At 34.6% G+C, this 21,058-nt stretch overlaps 2 protein-coding genes across 4 annotated transcripts; one reads left to right on the top strand and one right to left on the bottom strand.

Moving 5' to 3' along the window:
• Window positions 1–2: 2 nt before the first annotated feature.
• LOC128558528 (uncharacterized) lies at window positions 3–12,024 on the top strand. 3 transcript variants are annotated; one of them, XM_053548116.1, is made up of 7 exons: window positions 3–991; window positions 3,965–4,113; window positions 5,206–5,434; window positions 6,938–7,363; window positions 9,450–9,713; window positions 10,088–10,199; window positions 10,979–12,024. In XM_053548116.1, the coding sequence occupies exons 1-7, from the start codon at window positions 949–951 to the stop codon at window positions 11,244–11,246; spliced, it is 1,491 nt and encodes a 496-aa protein (XP_053404091.1). In that variant the 5' UTR covers window positions 3–948; the 3' UTR covers window positions 11,247–12,024. The 3 variants fall into 3 exon arrangements, with proteins under 3 accessions (XP_053404091.1, XP_053404090.1, XP_053404092.1); XM_053548115.1 differs by having other exon boundaries at window positions 6–991; window positions 9,450–9,722; XM_053548117.1 differs by lacking the exon at window positions 6,938–7,363 and having other exon boundaries at window positions 9–991; window positions 9,450–9,722.
• A 1,679-nt stretch (window positions 12,025–13,703) lies between these two features.
• On the bottom strand, window positions 13,704–21,004 carry LOC123554390 (uncharacterized). The gene is made up of 5 exons (XM_045344505.2): window positions 18,427–21,004; window positions 17,634–17,804; window positions 16,473–16,631; window positions 15,102–15,701; window positions 13,704–14,673 (listed from the first exon to the last, which is right to left on the bottom strand). Exons 1-5 carry the CDS (start codon window positions 18,722–18,724, stop codon window positions 14,360–14,362), a joined length of 1,542 nt encoding a protein of 513 aa, XP_045200440.2. The 5' UTR covers window positions 18,725–21,004; the 3' UTR covers window positions 13,704–14,359.
• Between the last annotated feature and the right edge of the window lie 54 nt (window positions 21,005–21,058).

The raw sequence follows: 21,058 nt of genomic DNA, 5'->3' as shown, positions 1-21,058 counted from the left end.
CGCTGACAGTAATTTGGACAGGTCAGCAACCTCAGAATGTGCAACGCAATATACACCTTACTACACTCGACCCGACCACAAACACGGTGGTTTATCTGGGCCACATCAAGATTTGCAACGCAATATACACATAGCTACACTCGACCAGACCTCACAGACAATAGTTTACCTTGGCAAGTCTGAGCAACATCAGAGTGTGCAGCACAATATACACCTTGCTACACTCAAAGTTATGTGCCAGGCATGATCATAACTGTACTTTTTTGCCAGTATATCACATATTGTAGATGACACTCTTTCGATCACATTTCGATCACATTTGATATAGCCCCATGTGGTTCTGGAACGATCTGTGTACGAAAAGAATTGGAACCACTGCCTTACCCTTGCATGATCGTAAGAGGCGGCTAATGGGGTCTTAACACTTGGTTTTGCAGTAACTCTGTGAATCCAGCAGATATGCAAATTTTGATTCCATACCTCATGTTTTTATTTCGATGTAAATGAGATGTGGAACCAACATTTGTAGTCCTGTTTGGCGCCATATAACCTATACTGTGTTGGTGCGCCGTAAAACCCAAATAAATAAATAAATAACATTTGATATATGTCATTACTTCCTGATGTTAAAATTAAGATTTTCCCCAGGTCATATTTCATAAATCTTAATCACAAAGGGACACTGCACCAATGGGAAGTAAATTTATTTTCAAACGTTTAAGCATTAAAATAGTTTTACAATATTTTACAGACGTGTCAGTTGAATAACTTTTGTGTAATCCTATGAAATAGCAATGACATTTGTTTGCGAAGAGAGTCATACGTAGTTGGTGATTTATAAAACTATGAGGATTCAATTAATACTTATTGTGGCTAATAAATTTCGTAAACTAATGTGTTTGTCGTAAAGACATTTGGCGTTCCGGGGCTTTATAAAGGACACTCGAAATGATTTTAAGACTATTGGTGGTATTTACTGCAATGATGACAGGTATGTAATCATCCCTATTGTTTTTGATCTTGATATTTCATTATCACAATTATGCTCAATATCATGTTTTCGCTACCACAGCTGAAAAGCCCTTTCGTTTCTGTTTTACTTTGATACTCAAAATTATAGTAATAATTTTCTAACACTTACACTGGACACAAGGCTGAATCAAGTGTAACATATTTCTATGAATATATAATACCTATTATTAACTATTCCTTATCTATAATATCAAAACTAGCTCTTTAATATAGAAAATTGAGATTCCAATGATATGATTTTACTTGCAAAATGCGTGCATACGCGTGCATGGCATATACAGTTTTCGAATGATTGCAGCTCATAAGACAAAACTATTGCCAACAAAGTCCGGAGGACCGAGTGCCATTCAATAAGTGTTCTACTCTTATCGTTCTTTTTCCTTGTGTTATTACATGGTATCAGAAATGAATTTTCATATTTTTCTTCAGGTTTTGGCTTAAACCAAGAAATATTTAGTTTTGAACTATGGACCTGCATTTTATTAATTTGTCATGTAATATACATTGTATATCCATTTCGGACATATAGTCGGCATAGGCATAGAAATAGAATTAATCTTTTTTATATGTGCCGATATTGAGCATCTAATTCAATGTCCCCCTTCACGCATAAAAACTAATCTAATGCAAAAATGCTCATACGACAATTAATCCAACAGAAACGAATGCACATACGGCAGTTAATGCAATGAAAAACAATGCACATAATAACGACAACTTATTCAACGTGGACTAGTGTTCATACGACATTAAATTCAACGAAAGCAATGCACATACGGCAATTTCCCCAACTTAACTGATACCATAAACAATTAGTCTAACGAAATTAATGCGATACGACCATTAAGGCTGATCACTACCAAATAGAATGTAAGCTTCCGCTGGTCACAAGTAGTCCAAATATAAATAGTACTAATCGTTTTTCCTTTCCTAGTGCCTTTTCTCAATGGCAAGGTGTTTACTTTTACCCTACTGCGTTTCAGTATGTATCACTTGGCATGTTCCTATCGCATTCTATGTAAAAATCTAATGTTTTGAAAAGAGAAATTGAAAGAAGCGAAAAGGAGTAAATTTAGCGGGTTGTATTTAACGAACTGTAGTTACTTATATAAAAGTTAACACCCCCTTTTCTTTTTGTTTTTCTAAAGTAGCGATATAGTTCTTTAAGGGAATATAAGTCTCTGAAAATCTGATATGCTAGAAAATGTCGAAAACCCGTTTTAAAGTGAGTGAATTTTATATAAAATAAAGAACAGCTGGATTTAGTGTTGTTCAGCCTTAACCCAAAGTTAAGTAGTATATTTTGTGGATAAGAGTATATATACACATACAATACATCCCCGTATATCAACAAAATACGTTGATAGATTTCACAAAAGTGTGCAATGCTTTTTGCAATGTTTTAAAGGTATATTAATATTCGACCGAAGCTATTCGTTAATAAAACTCGTCTTACCATAACATTAAATGTGAAATGCGTAATTTCTTACGAAGTACAAATAAAACAGTCACCTGAGAGTACTTCAAATCAGTCGAATGTGAAATCTAACAATGACTGCATTCATAACGAAACAGTTAAATGTAAATACAGTCAGCTTCAAAATATCTTTTCGACGATATTGAATTTGTACTTGAGTCCCTGTGTAATTATATTTTCTATGTGCGGGTACATTTTTTTTAAGGGAAGAGGATAATTTAATGATACATTTCAAAATAATACTCCTGCGCATCCTAAGAATAATACTTATTAAGCTGTTCTTTAGAGTGTGGCTTAAAGTAGAGAGTTTGAGTAGTTCAAAACAGTAGTATACTCATCTCATCGTTTTAGTTGAATTATGACAACTGTGGTTGGATATTTTCGTATTTTGTTGCAACTTATATTTTGTTGTTTAGAATTTCAAACGCAAAAGCTATGAATCTGTTTTTATCCATTGCATTTCTCTTACTGGTGGAATCTTAGGTTAAATATTCATTTGCACTTGTTCTTGCTATTAATATGCTAACAAACATTTCATGAAGTTGTATACTTTAAAATATAATTTTTCAAGAAATGTCAAAACAGAGTTAAATGTATGTCGAATGAATAATAATTTGAAGTCCTTTTTTTGGACCCGCAAATGATGGTCTAGTGACTCGAATTCGACTACTCGAACCGCTCGGCCAGTTTAGCTATTGTTTTTTCATGTCTTATGCATTTCATACTTTTATCTACAGTTCAATTTGTATCATATGATAGCATCTAGTTTTACAGAACAATTTTTCTCTCCCCCTCTTCCCCTCCACCTCTCTCTCTCTCTCTCTCTCTCTCTCTCTCAGTCTCTCTTGTTTTCCACATACCTTTTTAGTCTTAGCGAATTGTTTCAAAATTTGACGTTCTCCTAACTTTTCTTCACAAATAGAAATAGCTCAAATACCAGTAGGGACCATATCTGGTAAAAGATTTGGCCAGTTAAAATAAAAACACGTGGTATACGTGATATCTTATAAAGACTGCTTGGAAGTAAACCAGGTAACGACTGTTTAATATTTATAAACCTTATTTTAACGCACGGAGATGTGATATTTTCCTTACTATCTACTTTTGTGATGTTTGCTCTTCTTGTGCATTATTCAGAAAATATAGTCTTAAAAATGCAGTCGTGTGAAGTAATTCTTCAACTAAGTAATGCGGTCGGTATTTCAACACGTATGTAAGTGTTGTGTAAAGTAATTTATCGCATCAACGTTGCGGCTAACGCCTTTGCAGGATAATTCATATACAAGTATGTTCGTTTTTTGTTTTTTGTTGTTTTTTTTTTTTTTTTTTCGTTTTTTCTTTCCTTCAGCTTAGTAAATTATACTAGCCTGAAATTCATTCAAAATCAAAGTAAAACTAGATAGATGTTAAGTTAATATGCATTCGCTTTATCACAACATTGTCTTGTTTTATCAGTTGCTGTCCATGTCATTTACGGAGTTGCATCATCAGCATGCTACGGCACAGATGCAAGCTGTGATTTTTACACGATGCAATGTGCGTCGCAACAAGTCGTCAGAGTGCGCAACTTGTACGCGGGATACAAAAATACGACTTTGTACCCAGTAAGTAATTTATCTCTCTTTGCAAATTTTGTGTACATAAACTCCTTTCAAAAGATCTTCTTGGAATGAATAATTAGTCATCAGTCCTTTCAGTATGAGTTATATTTGAAATTTTAATACTGAGGTCGTTCAATGACAAAATCATCCGTATCGTCAGAATATACAAATGACACAGTGTGATTAATTCTGTTTTTATGAAGACTTACTGTTTTGCATGTTTTGCTTTTAGTTGGTTATTACTTTTTTTAAAACGTTTAATTTTGAAGAGCTAACTTATTACAAAAAGTATCACGACCTTTATTTTCGACATCTCACTTTTGTCTAGTATAAAAGAATCTGAAAGATATAACTTTAAGCAGGCACTAAATTACTATACAATTCAAATGTTAAGAAATGCCTTGTACTACGCAGACTGTATTTTAAGGATCCCCTACCAGTTTTGGACGACACTGTGGCAGCTATATAGGTATACACTGTGACCCCTAGAACCTGTATGACGTGTCCGTTGAGACTACTGGGCCAATAATCTTGCTTAAAACATAGTTGTCGACTTTTGGCAATACCATGCACGAAAGGGGAAAAAGTGTACAAATAAAGAGATTCGCATGAGTGCGTGCTGTTGTTGAGCGTTTTAATATAAACTTATTAGTTCAACGTTCACGAAAAATGACCCCGAACCAGTTCTGGCCAAAAGCCGACAGGTCACAGGGTTATCACTTTTTTAGAATATCTTTTTTCAAAGTACATTACATTGCAATTAATGCTAAAATCTCTGTTGCGTTTCTGCATTGACGTTGCATATTATTTAACGTGTTCGCTAAGCTATCATCCTTAAAGATAAAAACAACATAGAGAAAATACAATTTCGATATTTAAATGAATTTCAATCGAAACCATTGGCATATAAATTTTAAATGACCTATGACAGTGCTATGCATTTACAACCTTTTCATTTTTGATAGATATCGCGATATTTGATTTTCAGAATGATAGGTATCACATGGCGTATTTCATATGAATGTAAAAGGAAATGCGTTATTGCGATATTTGTCACGTGTATATAATTAATCAATGTGTACTTTCGTGTTCCAGGTATGCGGCACTGAACAACACTGTTCTTCCTCCTCAACTTGTTGTGTATTGGGAGGAACCGACATAAGAGAAGATTTTAATCTAGAAAATACATACAATACCTATACGAACTGTTCTGGCAGACAGAGCTGTACGGCAATCCATGCCCCTTGGCAACAGCTCCAAACAACCGCTAATGGTTTTACCATTTATTCGTCATTTATTCATCTGGAATATGACTGTCAGGAAGGTAGTTTTAGTTTGCTCGCTAAGTTATTATGCCCCCCTTCGAAGAAGACTGAGTGCTGATGTCGGTCGGTCGGTTCGTCCGTAGACTAATCGGTTTCCGGATGATAACTCGAGAATGCTTGGGCCTAAGATCATGAAAGTTGATAGGGAGGTTGGTCACGATAACTATTAATTTTGAGATTAGTAGGTCAAAGGTCAAGGTCACAGTGACCCGGAACAGTTAAACCTTTTCCAGGCGATAACTTGAAAAATAAAACAGAATCCAGATAAAAACTCAAGAATGCTTTCGGTCAAACTTGACCAATAGATGACCGCTATTGGTTTTGAGATCAGTAGAGAGAATGTTTTGGTCTAAAATCATATTTGATACGGAGGTCATTTATGACTTGTACATGACCCATAATTATTGATTTGAGGTCAGTACGTCAAACGTCCAGTGCACAGTGACCAAATAATTTATGTTCTGTTCCCTCTGTTTTCTTGTTTTATGTATCTTAAGATATCTGGTCCACAAAATGTAACAGTGCTATTAAAATATATCAAATATTGATGCCGGTTTACCTCATATAATTTTGGTATCATTTGAAAGAGTATAATCTACTGCAAAAGAAAATATAAATTACATGGCAAAATGTGTTAGACAATTTTTACATTTTTAATACTTTTCAATGATACTTCAACAGAAATCCAGTTATTACAGTGTAAGGCGTATCATTTACAGTAAAAAAACGTGACTGTAGTGATTTGTACATACTATTATGGTCATCTTGTATACTAATTCTTGTTAACAGACACAACTCAAATGATAACAAAAATATGGGGTCACCAGGCATCGAAATGTTATCTATTTGTAGATCGGATCCCTTAATCTTCTACATTGACAAGTAGCGGTCAGTTGAAATACTAGTAACAGCTGTAATAACTTTCTTTTTCAACCTTCATCAATCTTATGGCACAGAATATGTTCAACTACAAAATTAAGTAGTGCAATATACGATCACACTTAGTTTTAGTGATTACATGTCAGTTTTGGTACATTAATATGAAGCAGAATAAAATGTCACAGGAGAGCTGGACCTGGTCTTGGAATATCTTTCTGATTCTCTAACGGTCCGCCAAAAATTTACAATGAAGTTAGTTCAAAGATTATCAAATGCTAGAAAATTTAACAGTGAAGTTAAGTTTTTGTTTATTAAAGTGTCTACCCTACTGAAAGAGTCAGCCATATCGGCTTCTGAGACACCTTTATATATTAAACAACATTACTTCTCGATTCCTATTCTATAATACCAGACATCAGGCATGTAGACAATGTACAACCATTATTTAACTAGCTGGCGGCTCACCAACTGATATCTCTTTCAGTTTCAAGACCCGTCTCTGACAGGGCTCGAAACTTCTACCTCCCGATTGCGGGACACTTTTTTATCCCTTAGGCCACCGCAGCTCGGTTATTACATATGCTGTTTCAAAACTAAACTTAGCTTTCTACTCCATTTCTCAGTATCATCAAAAATACAATTATGTGGTGGATCTTCTATAACCAGCTACGCTGAGATTATGTTTGACGGGTCCATGGAGAACTTTGATCATTTGAAGGCCAGCAAAGAATGTCGGTGCAATGTCACTAATTTTGGAGAGCAACAGAGTGTTATATTTACAACAATAGACGTCCGACTGGAAAGCCATTATAAACGAGAAAATCAAACGTCTGCCGATTGCTCTTCAGCCTCGTTTTCGTCATACGTAAGAAGTGCAAAGTGCGTGGAGTCTGATAGGCATTATGCAGATAACTTTTTTTATGAAAGCAGTGACAATTCCCAGCAAACACGAATTATGGCACCATGGATGATCTCAGAAATCAGATTGACGGACATACACGCAAACGGTGCATGGGACTCACCAGCAATGGTCTGGCTTTCTTTAAAAGGTAAAATGTCATAATAGTCATAGCCCATGCATCATATTAGCAAAATGAGGATATTTTAGCAGTAATGTTTAGAATTGTCAATAGCAAATATAAAGGCTAAACGTTCCAGGTTTAGTTACCTTAAAATACTTCACACAAAAGATATATTCAGTCATTCTATAGTTCTTCTATCTATTATCATCACATTATGATTTGAAACTTTTGGCTTAAGTTATCGTGGTAAGATACTACAGAAATTTAGATAAAGTTTGATGGCGATAGTTACTTCATAAGTATTCTTAACATTATCAAACTTTACATGGGGATGGATCTTATGAAGAGAAAGACGACTTTTAATATAGGGGCACAATAGTGAAAATCACTGATGATAACTATTCTATTCTACCTCTTATTTGTTATCCTTCCTATGGTCTGTTCACCATTGTTTGAAACCATTCCTATGCATACTTCTTCAACGTATATCCTCATATCCCGTTTATAGTCATCCCGTCGCATTTTCTCTCACTACCCTATGCTACTTCTTTTAAGTATTTCTCCTTTCGCTGCACCGTTTACTCCTCTCACCTAAATATTTTTTTTTTACTTTTGGATGTACCTGTATGTTATTTCTAAGCATACATCATATACCCTTTCTACCCCTTACCTATCTGAAAATAAAAAGAATGTCTTAATCAGTAAAATATCATAGTATGCCGTATACATCCTACATATCACATACACAAACATGCATGAAATTACGTTTTGTATTTGCCGGTTGAAGGTGGATATCTGGCCCGAAGTAACTGTTTCGGCAGTTATGAGACTCTCACGAGAGGCATCTTGCACTCCAGGATGTAAGGCAACTTCTTTTCAGCACCGGCGAAAACACGGTATGCAAGAAAAACTCGTCTGACTCGCACACTGACTGTGCTGTAAGTCCTGAACAAATGCGTAAGTTCATACGCTTTTATAATAAAAAAGTGCTTTAAGAGAAAACTTTTTGTTTTATTTTACTTCTGATGTTAATTAAAGAATATGGTATGCAAGGAAAAGAATCTATCAATTGTTTAAGATACGGATAGAAATATCTTGCTATCGGGTAACTATTTTGTTGTAACTCGGTAGAGCATCTTTAACGTCCAAACAATTACTCACAGGTCAGATATTTCCATCACACCTTCAGCAAGTGAATGGTTAGAAAATTGTCTTCCTCTTTAATTTCTCAGTAATGTTTCTAATGACCAATAGCTGCCCTCCACCCTGATACATCTGATACATACATAACCATACCACAACATTTTATGGAAAGCCGACGCGCCATGCGTTTTGTTTAATGCGAAATGCGCAATGCCACATGCGGAATGCTTTATGTGAAATGGATTTTGCGTTTTGCGAAATGCTTTATGCGAATTGAACAATGTGTTATGCTCTTTGCTAAATGCGAATTGCTTTTTGCTAAATGCTTAATGCGAATTGCTTTTTGCTAAGTGCTTAATGCGAATTCCGCAATGAGTTATGCTTTTTGCTTACCTTTTAGTCGAATCTGCGGCTGTGCACCCGGAGAAATTGAGATAAAAAAAGGCATTTTGTAGAAGTGAATCTAGCACTTTGGCTGTAATTAATTCTGGATATTATATTTGACATTTGGACATATTGTTGTGAAAGATTAGTGAACATTTTGATTCGAATCTACATTGCTGGGGCAGCTTTACTAAAGAATTGACAGCCATTTTGTGATCCATGCGTTTTGCGAAATGGTTTTTGCGTTTTGCGAAATGCTTTATGCGAGTTGCACAATGTGTTATGGTTTTTGCTAAATGCAAATTGCTTTTTGCTAAATGCTTAATGCGTAATGCTTCATGTGAAATGCTGAATGCGAAATGCGTCTTGCTTCTTGCTAAATGCTTTATGCGGCATGCAAATGCGACGTGCCACCACGCGTGATTTTGTTACTATTTATAGTGATGCTTGCTAATTATAGTATCATAGAGGTTTAAGTTTAGATCGGTTTCATTTGCTCACTTCATTTCCTTTTGTTATATTTTACCCTCTTCTTTGAGGTTATTTATGTTTTATACCCAATGTATCGCTATGTCATTTTTAAAAGCTGAAGAAGGCAAGGCTTTCAGTTTAACTTGCGAGGAAGTTATACCAGCTAAATTCACAACAACTACTACTACTTCTACTACAACAAAAAGCACATTCGCTACAACCAATATTACGAAACCAACACAAAGGACCACAGTCACAACTACAACTTCAAAACCGACGACTACAACCATGACTACTACCCCGACAAGCTTTCAAACCACGCCCAAAATGACAGTCGAATTGACCCCATCCTATTCCTCGCAGACGACTCCAGCGAGAGGTAACAGAGGTAATACGTCACCATACACTAATGTTAACATGTCCATACTTATCTGAGGTACCCGAAACGTTAATTTAAAGAAATATACGTTTGTTTTGATTTTCATGCCATAAGGTTTCATGTACGGAAAAAAGCCTCGAATGCAGGAAAATGTATTGTTAATCGTCAGAATTGTTGAATGAAAAGTACATCAAAGTATTAGCATGTACAATCAACATATTTAAAGAACTATTTAGGGTACTGGGACGTCATTCCATACGTGTATCGTAGATACAGCCCAGTTAAAGCCATAATAAAAAGGAGTTTGTTTGATTATGTATCACAGAAAATCAGTTTTCAGTAGGTTATTTAAGATGGTGTTGTGTGTTTTACAGATAGTGACAGGAATGAATCTAGCTCGGTAACTCTGGCGCTAGCTATAGGTTTACCTGCTATTGTTTGTATGCTCGTCATTGCATCAGTCTTGCTGTTTCGTAATTTGAGAAGGTAAAGTTTGGAATTGTTTGCATTTAATAAGCTTAATAAGTTTTATTTCATAATTGACTTTAAGTATAGTTCCATACAATTGAAATGACATTAAGTGTATCAGCATTTCCAACTTGAACCAATATGAGCGCTATGTTGTCGAAAACTAATGTTATGGCTTTGCGACTCGTATAATTATTCTTGATCAACTTGCATATCGGTGCAGTCTTGTCAGTATCTATCCGTGCAGTCTGTTCTGGATCCATACTGTCAAGGTGTTCACTGATCTGGATCCTTGCTGGTCTCAAAGCCCTAACGTTGGTTTTCGCATTGTAGCTTCCATGTATATAGTCATATTATGTTTTGCTTAAAAAGTACTGTTTAGACCCATGTCTCATGCATCCGGAGTCGGTAACTGTCTTACGCAGTGTCAATTAAATTCCAATAGTCAATTCTATCATTTTTGTAGAATATGAAATAAAAACTCATTTTGCTTACGTATTATTCCTTTTATATATTGATGATGTAGCTTGATTTGACGTAGATATACGTGTGTCCTTCTGTTTAATATGTTAAGTCACCAGCTATAACTATTGAGTACAAAACAGTATTTAAATACTGTGGTTTCAAGAAAAGGGTTCACTTCATTTCAACGAATCTAAATATGCTAATATTAAACGATAAAATGCAATGCAATGCAAGTCATAATACTATAGTGTTAGTTTTCATATTATCTATGAAATAGATAATTGATAAAATCATTTTGAAATTTTATTTACCCTTTTATTTTATATTTACAGAATATCATCAAGTAGAGAGCAGAAACCTATTACAAACGATACCTCTTTACCACATGTTTACGATTACATTAACGAAGTAAATATCAATCCAAACACATCTATTGTACTACAACGTATAAACCCGCAGCAATCCGAAGCTCAGGAGAGGCCATTATCCGCTTTATCTGTTGCCTCTATTAACGAACATGTGCAACCTCCAGACGAGCTCCCTTATGATGCACCTATACAAGTAACAAGGCCTGAACATGTGTATACAGCTCTGGAATAAGGTCCCGTACAAATTTGACACATGGAAAAAAATGCAAATGATACACACCAACATTTTCTTTAACTTTTTTCTCTGGATATATTTAACACATAGTTTAATAATGTAACTAGAAAATTGACTAATATAGATAATAGATAATAGAGAATCACGCTTACATTTGATATTTGCAACGTTAATCAAGTAAGAAAAAAGCTATTGTCGAAAACCAAGATAAGGTCATATTGAAGTTGCAATGACAGTATTGGACTTGGCTTTTCGATTAGAGTGATCAATTTCGTTGACAACATTTTCTATTTGACAGGTATATTAAGTTAAGTTATAGAACAGAAACCACCGTTGTTTAAAATATAAGCCTCAAATACAATCTTTAAATGCACACCGTCTTCTTAAAACCAGAATTTTGCACATACTTCTGATTTTTCCGTAACATAACATTTTGTGCAATGGACGACGTAACTAACATTTTCAAACATTATTATATATATTCTTATGTGTATTTACGCTGTTGTAAGTGTTGGTCTGATTTGAATGAGCGCTTTTGCAGTCACAATACATTGATCAATAAACAAGACAAAATCAAGGGATGGAGGAATAGACAAATGAATTTACGTAACAACCAACAAATGAAGTACACTCTCCGCCTTCGGTTTTTTATTTCCCCAGAGGTTGACATCTTTTTATATGCTGTATTTTGCCTTTTGTTACATATGTTCCTCCAACTTTTTGTTGTGTTAGTGTCCTTCACTTCAGAAAATGTTCCATTAAATTGGTGCTTCTACATGTTGTCTGCTTTATTCATTGTATGCTCCTCTGGTTTAACCATTCTTATATACATTTCTGAGTTAGGTATTTGACTATCGTTGAAGTTTCCTCTTACTTTTCGATTTATCAGCTTTTTCAAAATATATCCATCGCTGGTAAAGTAAGTCTTATCTACTCCGGTACCAATTATATTTTAAAGCTGGAGTCTATGTGAAGTTTTTCACTATTTTTCAAGTTTTGCACTTGAAACCTTCTTGCAGAAATCCCCAAAAACGCAAATTTAAGAAGCCATATGTGCTAATATGATGCTCAACATTTCAAATGTAGAGAAAAGAGCCTCAAACGTTGGTAGTAAGACCTCGGAGCCTTGAAAGGAAGAGGAGGCTAGTAGCATGTGCGTTAAGGCTAGGAGGAGTGACGCTTTACTTGAGACCACAGACGCCACTCAATGGGTGCAAATGTGCTGATAGGAAAGCTCAAAAGAAGAAAAGAAAAAGCCAGGATGCTAGAAGAAGGTTGATGGAAGCAAGAAGGAGTATATATACCTCCAAATGACGTAGAATGGAAGCAAGATAATATAAACGACTTTTCTCTATTAGCACCAGTTCATGAAAGACTGCTAATCACTGTGATAATGTCTTTCATAACATTTAAGATGCTACGGCTAATGACGTTGTGACTTAAAGCAAATAGGTCGTCCGCCATATTGTTTATAAAGATCAATGCCATTGAACCAGGGCTTGGAAATAAAGAAAAATTGCCAGCATAAACTATTACCCGTAACGACGAAGATTCATACATTACCGTTGTCGCAACATAAAGTTCTCCGCAGTAGCTACGACGTTTATATTGTATTTTTAGGACAAAATTTTATCATTTAAGCTAAGAATAGCCTTCGCAAGAAACAACTGAAACATCTAGTAAAACTGCTAATTCTTAATATTTGATAATTCTGTTTTAATTATAATATATGAGAAAACGTTGATCCCGTTTGTCCTTTTCGAAAGTTTCAAATCATCTTAGATAGCATAAAAGCTTCATACACTTGACATTTGTTTTTTTAAATGAAGAAAACGAAACATTTATGGGATAACAAGTTTAAACAAACTCTTATTTTTCATAAAATTGAAATTAATCGAGTCATGTTCAAAAGTTAAAAATGAACCCCTAGCTAATATGCACGAAAACTTCTGTTACAGATTTGGTTGATTATTATTTCGGTATTCTCAACTAATGCTGACATACTTGAGCAAGAGAATCCGAAGCACTGAAGCAGTTCTTAAAACAAGGATGTTTTAACAGGAAAGTAAACGTGTTTTAACAGAGTTCTTGCGCTCACACGCTGACAACACAGACTTTCACATAAATGCTTTCCTAGCCAAAGCATAAATGAATTAGGGTCCCAGATCTTAACACTAACGTCATTGAATGACGTTGACATCCCCGTGCATTCCATGGCCATTTAATGACGTTGATTGACAATGTATTTATGTTTAACTATTTGCACGTTTTATGCTAGAATAGCGTTAACGTTTATTCATTTTGTGTTATAACTTCTGCTGAATCCTTCAGGTGCCGTTGGTAACCTCGCCCTACCTGGAACCAGCCAAGCCTTCGGGATTCTGCAGATGTTATAACCCGAAGAAAACATTCGTTATCCCTACATTGTGAGAATTTAATATTCATTCCTAAGTCTGTATTAGAGACATGATCCGATGTACAGGCCGCAGGGGAAGGAAAACATCACAAGACACACTGTCATTTGTTCTGAAGACTCAAATCGTGATGTGTAACAACTGGATTGTTTTAAAATATATTCTGTAAAGCACTTTGAACGTGTACATATACATGAAAATAGTAAAATTACTATATATGTATTCTGATATCCCTGTTAATGATAATATTAATAATAATGCATCTGCCCAATTAGCATAGGGAAGTCGTTATTTTTATGATAGAGTTACAACAAATTATGGAAAGCATGAGCAAGTTCTATTGTCTAACTCTCTGAATAGCAACCTATCAAATATCACAGTCAATATTTTTACAAAATGAAAATACCCCCATGTCTACATATAAGAGGTTCTGATACACTAGCTACATTTAAAAGTCTTTAGAACACATTTCTAGCGATGTGAATATAAAAGTGTAAAACAGTATTTTACATGTATGTAAGTCATGGTTGATATATGTTTTCGACTATCCTGTTTTGAATGGCTGCATTTTTTTTTCAACAAAATAGTCATGAGACTTTTAGATCTATAATTAATGTAAAGCGCGCTTTGAAAGTGTATATATACGTGAAAAGAATGCTATATAGATGCGATTAAGAAAAATAAGAAATAATTAATTTACCCAATTATCATAGGATAGACGTTACTTTTTACTCTCTTGTATAATATAGCAAATTCAGGAAAGCATGAACAAGTTTCATAAACAACGAACTCTCTAAATAACAACCCATCAAATATCACAGAGTCAAATTTTGTAGCTTTTCTACACTGGCAGTCTGGTTTTGGTTTTAAACATGTTTTACACGGGGCGGATGTAGCATTTGACGTCATTGTAGGGTTTTTCACATTACGTCTCTGTATAACACCATCTCCTATCAGCACTCTGCATAGTATCATACAACATAGTGGGTCTTTAACATCATCTCCTTTCCCTGTAAGACAGATTTATTTTAAATTATTTTGTCTTTTGAATATTTACAATTAAACAGAAACGACAACCTTTTCAAGCTTTCAAATCTGTTAGCAAACATTCTAACTAACTAAATCAAAATAGCTTTTATAATCTCTCTTTGCGGCAACGTTTCGGCTTAGGGCCTTTATCAAGACTTATTCCAATACAAAAGGCTTAGATTACAAAGTATGTAATATAAAACGAATGCATGTGACTTGATAAAGGCCCTTGGCCGAGACGTTGTCACACATGGTGATAATAAAAGCTATAAAAAAACAATGGTTATTCATTAAATATATTGAAAACAAAATATCTAAGTTAAATATGATATTTCGAACAAGTTGACTACATTCTATTTATAAAGTACAAAGTTACCCTCTGAACAAACTTGTATACTGTATATATTACCTGTATACTGGTCGGCTTTGACGGGATCCTCAGTGAAATAAATCCCTTTCCCTAACATTGAATGTTTGTATTTTTCCATGAAAAATCCATACCGTTCAATTGATTCAAGATTGGCAATTGGTGTTCCGTGAAATAAATAATACTCATTGATTCCACAGTTAAGAACCTGTACTAAAGTCCCAAACCCAGCTGTCTGGATAGGACTGGTTACAGTAGCATATGTCTCTGGAGGATTTAGTTTTCCACCAACAGAAGCTGCAAACTGTTCAATCATCTTCTTTTTCTTTGAGTAGAGCTGAAACACACTGTCGTTACCGATTAATGTTATGTCTGTGATATCAATTGATGAATGATAAAGTCCTTTTGCATCACGTCCAATACCAACTTTTGCTGGTTTCCAAAGTTTTTCAACTAAATTTCGAATATCACCAGCAACACTTTGTGTGTCTGGAGGACGATAGATTTTTTCTGAACTCTGGGATCGCGAGGGTCTCTGAATGCTTGCATTTTGCTCTGCCGTCTGGGAAGGATTATTATTTGCTGTTGATTTAATCTTTTTATACTTCACGTATACCAAACCGTTTTCATTCGAATGCATGCCTGAAAGAAGAACACATGTTTTCAAATTTCAGATGATGTATATTTTGTTTGAAATCGTTTCAGAACTACATTTTCAAATTTATGTAAATGAAATGTTTTGGTTATAACTTTTATGCACATCCCTGTGGAATTTAAGATTGATAACAGAAATCATTTAAATTTTGAAATATAGATAAATAGTTTCCATTTCAAATCAGACTAATTTATTCACTAGAAAATAAAAGATTTTCAACATAATTATTATCCTTTTTTCAATATATAGATATTCCATTACGTTTTAATCTACACAATAGTGTTAGCATTAGTATCTTTTTACCGCTAGATCATTAACCTTTAGCCTGCTGGAGGCAGGTTATTATGCCTTTGCGACCTGTGCCGACCAAGATCAGCCCGCACGTCCGTGCAGGCTGGTCATGGTCCGCACTGTTCGCTATTCAGTCAGTAAATTTTCAGTGGTATTGCCCAAATTGAATAATTGATCAGTCCATTTTAGAAATTTAGCAGGCTTAAGGTTAACTACCAACCATATTTTTCTAGATTTCAGGACATATAAGGAAATATTTTTTCTTGTCAGTATTGAATTAGAATAAATACAAAGGAAACCGATATTTTTGCTGCAGTTGCGACATTCGCTTCGTTCTTGTAATCTAGTCTTTGTTGCGCAAAATCAGGTGATATCAAGTATTTGTATGCGTTTTTCGCCAGAAAAAAATGTCACATTCGAATATTTTTTATGGGAACATTGGTTCAGGTAGTGAATTTCTCACTTACGTCTTTTATACAACAGAATTAAAAGCACTACAACCACTGGACTAAAACTAGCATTTGCAAGCCCAAAGTAGACAACTCGTGTCAGATCCTGCCATGAAAATCCTATTTCGTTTCCTATCACTTGCACGTACATTATGTATCCCAAAACATGAAATACACCTGAAAAGAACAAAATATAGAAATGGGTTGTTGTCGTGAAATGGAAGAAATTATAATATGTCTTAAGTTCATTTTAGATGTATGCCAGATTTCAGTATATCGCTTTAGGTAACGTTTAAGAATCTGACCAATTTAAAAGATTGTTAAATGCATGAAATAAAGCATAGGAACTTTTTAAACTTATAAACTATTATTAGGCTAGTGACAATTAAATGAACGATAACTCTGATGCATTTTCGAATATATTTGTTGGGGTTATTTTCAGGACATTTTTTCTTAAATACATTAAGTCTTATATATGGCCCGTTTTATATTTACGAAGAAAACTGATAAAATGAATCGCTGTTTGTAATCCCTGATTTTCGTAGTTTCCCAGTCTCTTGTTTTCTATTATAGGTGTCAAATTCTTAAATTCTCAAATTATGAATTTTATTATATCTGTCATTTTCATATAAAACAGAGATATACTCGTTACAGCTTCTTCCCCACACTGTGATACAAAATACTATTTTCTACTATACTGTCATAACCGTTATAACACTAACAACAATCCACTCTTTGTTGCAAATTACAGACAAAACATGTTGATTTTTTTGTTGAGTTTAACGCCGCACCGACACAGTTATAAATCATGTGGCGATGTTAACGCCAATAGAAATATGATAACTAATGCGTTAATGACGATAATGTATTTTTATCAAATAAAAGCACAATACAATATAAATGATTAACTGATAGCGGAATAAAATACGGAACGACGGCTGAAAGAGAGTGCTTAACAGGTGGCTCAGACACATCTGTCCTTTTTTTAATTATTATTTTTTTGCGTGTAATAACATATTCTGAACTAGAACGTTTTCATGTTATATCAGATAGTTTGATGTAAATTAATAATGACTTTAGGATGACTTCAATGTCAAACAATATAAATTTAACATAAAGATCAAATATCAGATAATTTCGACTAGAAGCTAGAGTATTATTACACTACAGCGTACTTACATGTAAAAGCGAACAAAGAAACTGTTATAATATCCAGTGTCTGTTCTTTCAAATTGCATATTCGCTTCGTTGAAAAAGGAGGTAAAACAGAAATTGGTGTGTAAATGAAGAGAGATATTAGCAAATGCCAAAACAAGGCAATATATACAAATTTCATGGTGGCTGGATAATCTGAAAAAAAAAGAAAAAAGAAAGTATTATATTAATTGAACACGGACATGGCAAATTGGAAGAAGCGTTTGGTTTTATCGGGGAAATAGTGAAATGGCCAAAGAATAAAACAAATAAGCATCTTAGCTGGTAAATTGCCCAATCTGAAAACATATTTGAACCGCGCCATGGGAAAACCAACATAGTGGCTTTTGCGACCAGCATGGATCCAGATCAGCCTGCGAATCCGCGCAGTTTGGTCACGATCCATGTTGTTCGCTAACGGTTTCTCTAATTGCAATAGGCTTTGAAAGCGAAAACAGCATGGATCCTGACCAGACTGGCGCGGATGCGCAGGCTGGTCTGGATCCATGCTGGTCGCTTTCAAAGCCACTATGTTGGTTTTCTCATGGCGCGGCTAAATTACAAGGTTTGCCACCAAAACAATTATTAACAGATTTTCACCATTCATTCCTCATGTAAAGCATTGTTCTATTACTACAATAAACGCCCTGGTGCCGGTATTGTCAGGAATTAAACGGCCTGGAATCCCAGACATAATTTCGATTATGCAAATGCAGAGCCCATTATAGTCTGTGTTACATAAAATGGCAGTCATATAAAAGAAGAAAACTGCACTTACCACGATACGAGATTAAACAAGTTTCTTTATTAATGTTGATGGTACACATATAAATTCGTATTTCCATGATGTATCCAGATATTTCTTTGTATGCTTGTAACTTTCCGTTTTCATCATACAAATGTTCATGAAAGGAAAACATACCGATTTCTGTGTCATATGGTCTACTAGAAGGAACTCCATCTTTATAATGGAAACCACCGTACATATCAAATATCAATAAAGATACAAAAGTGTAGCAGAAAATGAATAAGATATAACTTATAAAAATACGTTTCTTCTTATGCGAAATTGTCATCCTTAATTAAATATACATGACTCTCTTCCTGTTATATAACACACTGATAAATATATCCGACCTCAACCTATATATAGCAATATGTAGTCACAAACATCCTATTTTAAATTCATAAATTATGTATAAAACTGACATAAAATAAAGACAAGTGATTTCGTTTAACAGGTCCACTAAAGTGTATATTACCTCACCGTTAATGTAATGATATTCATACAGATAGCGGAAGTAATGTCACACTGTGTGAACAGGCAGTATAAACTAGCACTATTTTCGTTTGTATTCATGCGCTGACACGAAAGAAAAGATACTTATTTCTTAAGGCATATAATTTATAACTTTTAAATGTAAAAATCATAATTCAGACGCAAGCTTTAAAAATAAGTAGTTAAAATATGAGGACTGTTAAACTAATAAGTGGGGATAAAATATGAACATGTAGGGATTGTGTAAAAAGACGTTTAATGTCTTTTTTTATAATTATTTAACAAAATCGATCATTTGAAAACATAACAGACACCGAACAAAAGTGCAAAGTATTCTGGTACCATTTTGTCTTATTTTTATAATAAATGATGATATATAGAATAAAAACTTGACACATAGATGAATATACATCATACAGTATACCAATTCATTTGCGTAATTTCACCTAAAAATTCAGTTTTACTACATAAATCTTTTTTTTTTTTCCTCACCAAGATATTTAGTATTGTTATATAAGTGAAATGTTGGATAAAATGTTCCTATTTGAAAACCCTCTCTCCTTCATGAGACCATATATCCTTAATATACCTGGTATGTTGGAACCTAATTCTACTAATTCCGTAAAGTACCGTTGCATGATCCTGGTATCTGGGAACTTGTTGAAGATGAGAATTGAACTATCTGGCTCAAAGGTAACTGATTGTGCGGCAACAAAACTTTGTCGAATTACCGCAATACAGTTACCCAAGAGCCAGATATTTCCATTCGCATCTTCAATCAGTGATAGAATCGTTTTCTTGCACACCGTATTCTCTAATTAGTAAATGAAATAAAACAAATACTTTTAAAAAACTATTTTTCCCAGGGTGTAAGACGAGGTTTTCCAGCACCAGCCAAAAACACGGAAAAGTCTTGTCCGACACGCAAGAACAAAGCATCTGTCACGGTACAGATCGTACTTCCAGCTTTTCTATGCATAGTTGAAAGTATCTTTTAATGCTGTACGCTGAGGTATTTATGTTCTCTTATGAAATAAATTTATGTTGTTTTAGTAGGTGCACAAGTCTACATTTTCTGCTTATTCCTTTATAATTTCAATCCTGTCTATACGATATAACGTACCATGATTAATCAATATTTCACGCACGAGCAGTTCACGGGTGTGGCCATTTTATATTTAAAGCCGGTTCATTCCTTCACTAGTAATTCAACAGGCAACTCGACAATACGTAAACAATGTTTTAAAAGAATTTCTGCTGCCGTGTTATTACATTAGTATATTCAGAATCAAAACACCAGGCCATACTCGTATGTCTTGTTTTGATTTTTTATCGGCTGTACATTTAATTGGGATGTATCCTGTAAACATTGCTTCAACTTTTCTCATCTTTTATACTTAACACACCTTCTAACGTAACACTTACTTAAATGTTTGCTAGTATCTTTTCACACACGTTTAGGAAAACAATAGCAGTTAATGCGAAAATTACAGCACAATCAAATAATGCAATAATACAAAAATATCAAAATATCTCAACCTGTTTTATCAAATACAAATTTGTAAATTAATTGACTTCATTTTTGTTACTTGCTTACAATCTAATGGTACATTTGTGTTCTGTGAAAGTTTTCTTGATATCCAGTTAATATTCGTACCCAAATTAGCGATTGACGGTTAGACTTTTCGTCCCCTATACGGAATTGTCATGGTATAGGGCGGGGAGAAAATGTATAAGTGGCCGGGTAGCTCAGTCGGTACAGCATTCGAACGGTATTCCGAGGCCCCGGATTCGAGCCCCGGTCTGGCTGCACATTTTTCTCATCCTGTGACGTTTGACACCCAACGTGGGGCATTGACGGCATTACATTGGTTAGTCACCGAAGCCTGTAATTGTTTTATTAATTAAGTACCCCCTGAAATTCGAGGACGAATTTCAAAATGGTGGGGAAATATGTCACAATATAGAACTTGAATATTGAAACGGCGAGAAAATGTGTAGGCGGTTGGTTAGCTCAGTCTGTAGATTATCGGAATGTTATTCCGAGGCCCCGGGTTCGAGTCTTGGTCTGGCTTCACATTTTTCTCACCCTGTGACAGAATTAATGAGTGTATATCCACCTTATCCCCTA

The sequence above is a fragment of the Mercenaria mercenaria genome, chromosome 7, assembly GCF_021730395.1.
Source record: "Mercenaria mercenaria strain notata chromosome 7, MADL_Memer_1, whole genome shotgun sequence".
NCBI classification, from domain to species: Eukaryota; Metazoa; Mollusca; class Bivalvia; order Venerida; family Veneridae; genus Mercenaria; species Mercenaria mercenaria.
The sequence above is the reverse complement of the archived record's forward strand: the minus strand, read 5'-3'. Positions and strand labels throughout refer to the sequence as shown.